Here is a 9,208-nt window from a genome sequence, read left to right as displayed (position 1 = left end):
CACCCATTTCATGATCACAGCTGGAGAAATGTGAGTGAGAGAGGGCCCTCAATAGAGGAACAGCCCAGAAAGACCTGCAGGGACTCTTTAGGAGGGGCCGGGTGCCCAGTCCCTGGGCCATAACATAGACCCCCAGCACCCACCTACACTCGGGGTCTCCTGGTTGACCTCTGCTAATCCTGTCTCATTCTTTCCCTGTTTTCCTCCCCGCTATTCGTCTGTTTCTTCCTCTCCCGTCTCTTGTCCTCCTCTGCCCCTTCTCTCTGTTTCTCTTTTGCTTCCTTCTTGCTGTCTCCCTAGATATCTATGTCTGCTGCTGTGTAGTTTTTCTGGACCTTCTCCTCTCTCTCTCTCCTCATCAGTGGCTTTTTACATCTCTCACATCTTTGTCTTGCTCACTGTTTTTCTCCATGAACCGCACGTTCCCATTTTTGTCTCTCTTTCTCTCTGTTGGTAGCTGGTTGCCTACTTGCCTTTCTCTCCCTGTGCCTCTGTCTCCCTCTATGCCTGTTTCAGGGTCAGTAATTCTCCACCCCTGGCTGAGTCTCTGTCTTTGGTTTCCTTTCCGTGAAGGAGCTGGCCCTGGCTCATGGCGAATCTGAGTCATCCATCTGAGTTCATCCTTGTGGGCTTCTCCTCGTTCGGTGAGCTGCAGGCTCTGCTGTATGGGCCCTTCCTCATGCTGTATCTTCTGGCCTTCGCAGGAAACGTCATCATCATCATCATGGTCATGGCCGACACCCACCTTCATACACCTATGTACTTCTTCCTGGGCAACTTCTCCCTGCTGGAGATCCTGGTGACAATGATGGTGGTGCCCAGGATGCTCTCAGATCTGCTGACCCCCTGCAAAGCCATCTCCTTCTCAGGCTGCATGGTCCAATTCTACTTCTACTTCTCCCTGGGTTCTACCTCTTTCCTCATCCTGGCCGATGTGGCCCTCGACCGCTTCGTGGCCATATGCCACCCCCTACGCTATGGCACGCTGATGTGCTGGGCAGTCTGTGTCCGGCTGGCAGGGGCAGCCTGGGCAGCTCCCTTCATAGCCATGGTACCCACTGTTCTGTCCCGGGCTCATCTCGATTACTGCCATGGCAATGTTATCAACCACTTCTTCTGTGACAATGCCCCTCTGCTGCAGCTGGCCTGCTCAGACACCAGCCTGTTGGAACTTTGGGACTTTGTGATGGCCCTGGCCTTTGTCCTCAGCTCCTTCCTGGTGACCCTCATCTCTTATGGCTACATTGTGACCACAGTGCTGCGAATCCCCTCTGCCAGTGGTCGCCAGAAGGCCTTCTCCACATGTGGGTCCCACCTCACCCTGGTTTTCATCGGCTACAGTAGCACCATCTTCCTCTATGTCCGGCCAGGCAAAGGACACTCTGTGGAAGTCAACAAGATGGTCTCCCTGGTGACATCCATCCTGACCCCTTTCCTCAACCCCTTCATTCTTACTTTCCGCAATGAGATGGTCAAGGCCTTTCTACAGGGTCAGCTGCAGAGGCTGAAGAGAGGGGCCTGAAGGGCGCAGGCTGTTCTACAGGTGCAGCTGTGGAGACTGAAGGGTCCTCGAAAGATAGCATGAACCCAGGGGCCTGGCAGGCTCAGGCGAGGTGTTCCAGGAGGAAACCAAACCCCAGATGGGATGGGAAGACCACTGCCACGACTCTTTAGGTTTTTTTTCTATGCCTCTGAGCAATAGCTGCAGGGAGTCCTCGAGCTACCTCAGTGGCTCTCACAGACAACGGAGGAAGTAGTCCCCTCTTCTGCTGGCAGCTACAAGGACTCTGAGAGTAGCCAGGACCTGGGCTCCAGGAGTGGAATTTCAGCAAAGCGGAAGTGCATGGGCTTCAAGGAGGAGCAGCAGGAAGTGTTCTCTGAATGGAGACATTATCCAGCCCCAGTGTAGGGTGGGGTAGGGTGTTTGTGTGTGTGTGTATGTGTGGTGTGTGTGTGTGTGGTGTGTGTGCATGGTGTTTGTGTGGAGTGTGTGTGTGCTTGGAGTGTGCATGTGTATGGTGTGTCTGTAGGTATACAGTGTGTGTGCAGTGTGTGGTTTGTGTATGTGTACAGTGTGTATGCATGGTGTGTATTTGTGGTGTGTATGGTGAATGTGTGTATGTGTGGGGGGATGTATGTGGTGTGTGTGTGGTATGTGTATGTGGGGTTATTAATGTGGTGTGTGTGGTACTTGCGTGTGGTGTCTGTGTGTGTCTTCATGTATGTGGTGTGTGTATATGTGTACAGTGGGTGTGCAATGTGTGGTGTGTGTATGTGTTTGTGGTGTTTATGTGTGCAAGGTGTGTGTATGTGGAGGGTGTGTATGTAGTGTGTGGTGTGTGCATGTTTATGTAAGAGTATGGTATGTATGTGTATGTACTTGGAGGGTATGTATGTGGTGTGTGTGGTGTGTGTGTGTGCATGTATGTGTGCCTATATGGGAGGTACATATGTGGTGAGTGCAGTGTGTGTGGTGCATGTATGTGTGCGTGTGGTGTCTGTGTGTGAAGTCTGTATGGTGTGTGTGTGTACGTGTGAGTAGTGTGTGTGTATGGGTGGAGGATGTGTGTGGTGTGTGTATGTGTATGTATGTGTGTGTACGTGGAGGGTTTGTATGTGTGTGTGTGGTGTCTGCGTGTAGTGTCTTTGTATGTAAGGTGTGTGTGTATATGTGTGACTAGTGTGTGTGTATGGGTAGGGGATATGTATGTGGTGTGTGTGTGGTGTGTGTTCACGGTGTGCTTCTCTACTTCCTTGTGGGTCCCACTGCTGACTGTGTGCACCATAAGTGCTTGGGCTACCCGGAATTAAGTTGAGAAACAACACTTTCCAAAACAAAGCGATTGCTTTTCAATATATGTGGAGTTCGTTGTACAAGCATTCATTTATTCACATACTCATTCTAGCACTGAGTGGGCTCCCTGTGCACCAGAACAGGTACAGGCATGGATACCCTTCCCCTCAGGAAGCTCTAAGCCTAGTGAATGGACCAGGTGATAAAGAGCTGTCATAGCACAGTGGCAGAATGCAGTGAGGAAGCATGGAGGTTTTATGAGCGGAGAAGAAGGACACCTAGGCCAGCCTGGGGGCAAGGGACACCTTCCTAATGAGGTGACACCTCAGTTGCACAGTGAATGTAAGGTGGACATTGTAAAAATGTAACTGAGCAGTTAGCCTTGAGTCCAAGACAAACTCAGAGAAAACTCAACTCAGATTAAAACCAGATAAACTTCCATTGGCAGAAAAAAAAATTAAAAGACAACACCAAAACTCTTCCAGAAATGACCTCAGTTCCAGGAAGGAAAAATTTGTAGACTTTTAAAAAGATAAAATAAAGCTTATCTCCTGTATGGTTAGACTGCCATCTCTCCGAGGGCTGGGGATTGTAGTAAATCTACTAGTGTCTTTGTCTAGCCATTCTAAATGTATATCATATTCTCTTTGGATTGAATCCCTTACTCCACTGCCCCCACTCTCCAACTCTAGCCTGAAACTTACCGGGACCTCAGGATCACGGTGGTGTCTAATTGTTCACCGGTCCTGGATTTTCTAACACAGCCCTGATTTAAAATATTCTGTCTTATCTTTTCTGTAAATACAGCCTAATTTATCAAACCATAGTTCCCAACTTGTGGGATATAAATGATAACGGCTGCACCCATCAAGCTTGCACTCCTTGCTTCACTTACTTGAAGACAACCCAAACTACTAACTTCCTGCAAAAATGTCAAACTTATACAAAGCCCACTCTGTGGACGTGAATTAGGAGATGCTGGTGGCTCCATTTGGGGGATGCTAGTCCAGCATCCTATCAGTTTTCCTTGTGTACTTCCTCGTGATTATGAAATTCCTCATGTCTTCCCAGCCAGCCCCCGCCTAGCCTGGATCCCCTTTCTGGGCTTTTTGGAGAGTTCATTTCTTTCTTGCTGAGAAGCCACTCACCCATGTCAGAGGGTCTCTTTGCATGCCTAGGTTCAGCTTCTACTCCAGAATCTTGCTTCTCCTCGAGTTACAGATCAGAGCAAGGACTCTGGAGTCTGGGGTCTCTGTTGACTTTTTCCCTCTAATTGTCCTCTGATCATCACCTTGACTCATTAAAAAACCTATTGCCATCGAGTAGATTCCTACTCATAGCGACCCTATAGGATAGAGTAGAACTGCTCCATCAGATTTCCAAGGAGCGACTGGTGGATTTGAACTGCCAACATTTTGATTAGCAGCCATAGATAGCTCTTAACCACTGAGCTACCTTGAAGAGAGAATATTTGTGGAATAAATTAAAGGATGATAAATACATTAAAAATAATTCTACTGATATTACATTTGTGTATCTGTTCACAGTTAACAAACCTTTCTTATGTACATTTTCTACTTGGCTTTATCCTCAGAATAATTCCATTACATAAAAATTCAATGACTCTTGACTGTGAGCAGTGCACCGTGGTCATTCAAGATGAAAGAAATGTGGTGGTTTCTAACCTTGAGGGCTTCCCATTTCATGGGAGAGAGGAAAAAGTACAATTAACTTCATTACGTTTTGATAAGGGACTTTCCTACTATGACAGAGCACCATGGGACCTCACGGACCTCTAGCTGCTGTCCTGGGCTAGGGAACCACAGCTCCAGGGAAAGTGAGCTGGTCAAAGTGACAACACAATGGACACTAGAATCTGGGTCTTCAAATTCTTCACTATCTCTCCATCCTCGGAATGTCTTCCTCCTTCTGGATCAACAGTTGGATTAATTAAAGTTGGAATCCCCTGTATCCGAAGCTTCCCGTGGGCCCGTGCTTAGTGTGTACCCGTCAAGTTCTCAACAAGTTCATACACTTATAATGGCAATGACTGTAGTAACACTTTCCTAACAGTGACTGCATGTTTCATATCCATCACTTGAAAAAAATTCGTAGTGGCAGAAAACAATCATGGATTCAATATTTTCAAGATTTGTGTATTATTTATCTCTTATTTGCATTTTCTTTATCACAATAGTATCCACAAACATTTGAAAGATAGCAAACGACACTTATATGCGCAATAAATATTTTATTCAGTCCATCGACAATGCTAACTACGCGAGGGGTTTGCAGTCTCTTCTATGTGAAACCATTTCTACGAGGAGAGGAGAACAGTGGATCTGGTCATTAGTCTACGTGAGGTCATTTGACGTGGCTGCACAAAAGGCAACAGCCTTCCCCCTTCACAGAAGTGACTACGCTGGAACATGATTGCATGATGGTACATGAGGGCCAGGCTGGTTCTAACACCCAGAACTGATTTAAACACTGGCAGACCAGTGCTGGGATTTATGTCTCTGAAGTGCCTGCCTTGCCCTGAAACATCTACCCCACCCGCCTGCCCTTTATTCCTCTGACATCGCAGCCCCATACAGACTGTGTTCTAGTAGCAATCATCACACATACAGAGTTATGAAGGGTAACCCAAGAGTCCACTGTCCCACATATAGCTCTCAGTGGTAAGCCAAAGAGTAGACTTATTTCTTCTAGCTGGGAGGACTGTTGTTGTTGTGAGTTGTACATAGTCTAACTATGTACAACAGAACGAAACACTGCCTGGTCCTGTGCCACCCTCACAATCATTGCTCTGTTTGAGCCCATTGTTGCAGCCACTGTGTCAGTCCATCTCCTCGAGGGTCTTCCTCTCTTTCACTGACACTTTAGCACGCATGATGTCCTTCTCCAGGGACTGGTCTCTTCTGTTAACCTGTCCAAAGTATGTGAGACAAAGTCTCACCATCCTCCTTTCTAAGGAGACTTCTGGATGTACTTCTTCCAAGATAGATTTGTTCATTCTTCTGACACTCCATGGTATATTCAATATTTTGCCAACACCATAATTCAAAGGCATCAATTCTTCTTTTGTCTTCCATATTCATTGTTCAGCTTTCACATGCATATGAGGCCACTGAAAATACCAGGGTTTTGGGTCAGGCACACTTTAGTCCTCGAAGTGACATATTTGCTTTTTAACACTTTAAAGAGTTCTTTTGCAGCAGATTTGCCCAATGCAATATGTCATTTGATTTCCTTTTTTTTTTTTAGTTATTTGATTTCTTGACTGCAATTCCCATGGGCATTGATTATAGATCTAAGTAAAATGAAATCCTTGACAACTTCTATATTTTCTCCATTTATCATGAAGTTGCTTATTGGACCAGTTGAGAGGACACTAGGGAGCAAGAAATTAAGGTTATGGAAGCTTTGATGAGGAAAGATTAAGGAATAAAACCATCTTTTAAATGAAGGTCAGGCCTGGGTCCTCTGTGTACATGGGTTTGGGATGTTGGCGAGCTGGAAAAAAATCTCAGGCAAAGTTGGAAATCTTCAGTGTTACCTGTAGGAATCCATGTTCATATTAACTCAGCTCACTGATTTTTTGAGCTTTCAATTTCCAGACGTAAATAAGGTTCTTGCAAAAACGCCTGCTGGCTACTGAGGAAAGGTGGCAGTGGTCCAGTAGTTCGCTGGTCCATGTTTAACCATCACGACCAACTTCAGGCTACCAACAAGATATCACTGAACTTGGAGCTTGGAAAAGGCACTCAGCAGTTCACCTTTATACACAGTTTCTACCATACTGATTCAGGTGACACAAATAACTTCAACAGCAGAGATAAAAGTAAAAAGAAGTAAAATCACCAGGAATTTTGAGTTTTTATTACCTTTGTTTTTAACACTATTTAGTTGTGTAAGTTTCTACTATTTAATTTTTAATAATGGCTGTCTTAAATTCCTGAAATTTTAGCAATTGGTTCTCAAGAGGGCTCCAGAACATCACTGCTACATTCTACCCCTGGGCTTTCCCACAGGTCTTGTTCCATTTCAAGGCAGCATCTTTATCATTATCTCTCCCTTGAGTTAGACAGTGTCTGGTCCTATGGAAGACAACTTCATGGCATTGCCTCTATAATGGAACTTTTCTTAAGCTCTTCCTGAACTCACTTATGTCACTTGCAACATTAAAGGTAATAAAATTCCAGCACTAGACGTAAGTGGTCTCAATTTTGAATGCAGTATAATTGCACTAGGTTGCAAAGTGGGTCCCTGATTGGCTCATACAATTTGCATTTGACTACTAACTGAAAAGTTGGAAGCTGGAACCCACCTAGAAGTGCCTTGGAACTAAGTCCTGGTGATCTGCTTCTATAAGATTATAGACACTGAGAACCCTGTGGAGCACAGTTCTACTCTGACACACGTGGGGTCGCCATGAATCAGATTTCACTCAGTGTCAGTAAATAGGCTGCAAAGGATCCCACATCAGAGGCTCTGCACCTACTTTGAAGCTCTCTGCACTCATGTGTCCTCTTATGTCTGTGAGGGGGCATCCTTCAGAGGACACTTTCAAGTCCCCCAAGGGACTCTGAATTGATTAGTGAAGACACCCACGGGCACCCTTCAGAAAGCCATTCGTTAATTCAATCTGTTAGCCTGTGGGCCTCAGTTGCTACACAGTCTGTCTCTGTATGTCCACATCATTTCACTGATTCTGTGGCCCCCTTTGGAGCTCACCTTTCTTCATCTCACCTGGAAATCTCTTCTTTGTACTTCAAAGCTCAACACAAATGCCATTGTCTTTGAGAAGACCTTCAACTTAGGTAGCCAAAGAGAATTAGGCTCTCCCTTCCCTGTGCTACTGGACTGCTTTTCATACCAAAGTGATTAACCCAAGTTTCGTCTTCCTGCACTGAATTCTGATCCCCTCAGGGTAGGCAGTCCTTGGGTGCCTTTCCATCTCCTGTGCCTGGACCGCAGTACAATGCATGTTAGCTGTCTTTAGTGATGAGGTTTGTTGGTGAATTTGGGATATGAGCAAACACTCTAATTTAGCAAATAAAACCATGGGATACCAGCTTAGCTGATGGCAATAGAAGTGTAGTAAACAAAGCAAAGGAAGAGGTTGCCTTGCTGCACTCGACCTCAGTTAGTTGCCTAAACTAGTACGGCAACTAGCTCCAACCATCCAGTTGCCATTAAGTCAGCACCGACTCATGGTGCCCCCATGTGTGTCACAGTAGAACTATGTTCCATAGGGTTTTCAATGGCTGGTTTTTCAAAAGTAAATCGCAAGGTGTTTTTTTCTGAGACACCTCTGGGTGGACTTAAACCTCCAGCCTTTCAGTTAGCAACCCAGTGGGTTAACCGTTAGATCCACCCGGAGACTGCAAGAACAGCGAAAGCACCCACAAATTCCCTCTTCCGGTGCCCTGCACACTCTTGAGGTTGGGAGGAGGGCTTTCCTACACAATTTCCTGACAGAAAATTCCATCAGCTTCTCTACATAACGTGCAATCAGACCACTTGAGGGTCTATTAAAATGCAGATTCTGACAGTGGGTCTGGGGCAGGGCCTGAGAGCCCGCATTCCTAAGGAGCTCTCTGGGAAGCTGCTATCCCGGGAAGCTGCTCACCAAGTCTAATTTTTAAGAGGGGAATGTGCAGAGATGGTCAGGCCCAGGAAGAGGCCTCTCAGGAGGTCCATCTGTGTGGATTTGTGAGCTGATCATTTCAGGAGAGGCGCTGGAGGAAAGTTTGTGTATCATGAGATAATTGCTCCCACTTAGTACTCCAGTTTTTCACAAAGTTTGCAGGAAGGGTGAGTAATTGGACCCTGGGGAGGTGGAGGAGAGAAAGTTCTCAAAGTGATAAACTATTTTCCCTGCTGGCCTTGGCAGCTGGGTCGGAAGTCTCTCCGGTCTTTGGGCGAGGAGGTCCACTAGTGGGAAAAAGGCCTGTGGTCAATAATTTTAACAAACAGCGTAATTTGCAGATTGGTGCCACAGGCCTGCACCCGAGTGTCCTCCTCCTCCAGGCGAGGGGCACTGCACTGTCCACATACTGTACTGTCCACATACCTCCCCACCCCCTCCCAGGGCCTGGTGAACAAAGCAGCTCCAGAAGTGGGAGGGAGTGTATATCTATTCTTTACCCTGCACTGCTAATCCCTGCCACTCCCCAGACCCACAGTGTAAGAAATCAGATCTGAGCCCTTCCTGCCCCATCTCACCCTGAACCGTTCCTGTATCTCAACCTGACCCTTTCCTCCCCCATCGTACCCTGAACTCTTCCTGTCCCATCTCACCCTGAGCCCCTCCTGCCCCATCTCACCCTGAGTTCTTCCTTCCCAATCTCACCCTGAACACTTTCTGCCCCATCTCACCCCAAGCCCCTCCTGCCCCATCTCACCCCA

The 9,208-nt window shown here is 46.6% G+C and overlaps 1 protein-coding gene across 1 annotated transcript; it reads left to right on the top strand.

Annotated features, from left to right (window-relative positions):
• The first annotated feature begins 589 nt into the window (after window positions 1-589).
• LOC126081648 (olfactory receptor 6V1) lies at window positions 590-1,522 on the top strand. The gene has a single exon (XM_049893612.1). It carries the CDS (start codon window positions 590-592, stop codon window positions 1,520-1,522), a length of 933 nt encoding a protein of 310 aa, XP_049749569.1.
• Window positions 1,523-9,208: the final 7,686 nt, after the last annotated feature.

This window comes from Elephas maximus, chromosome 8 (assembly GCF_024166365.1).
Source record: "Elephas maximus indicus isolate mEleMax1 chromosome 8, mEleMax1 primary haplotype, whole genome shotgun sequence".
Classification (NCBI taxonomy): Eukaryota; Metazoa; Chordata; class Mammalia; order Proboscidea; family Elephantidae; genus Elephas; species Elephas maximus.
This window is presented reverse-complemented; position numbering and strand designations above follow the sequence as displayed.

Excerpts from the sequence above, each read along its gene's own strand:
- LOC126081648 (XM_049893612.1), top strand. The coding sequence starts at position 590 with ATGGCGAATCTGAGTCATCCATCTGAGTTCATCCTTGTGGGCTTCTCC.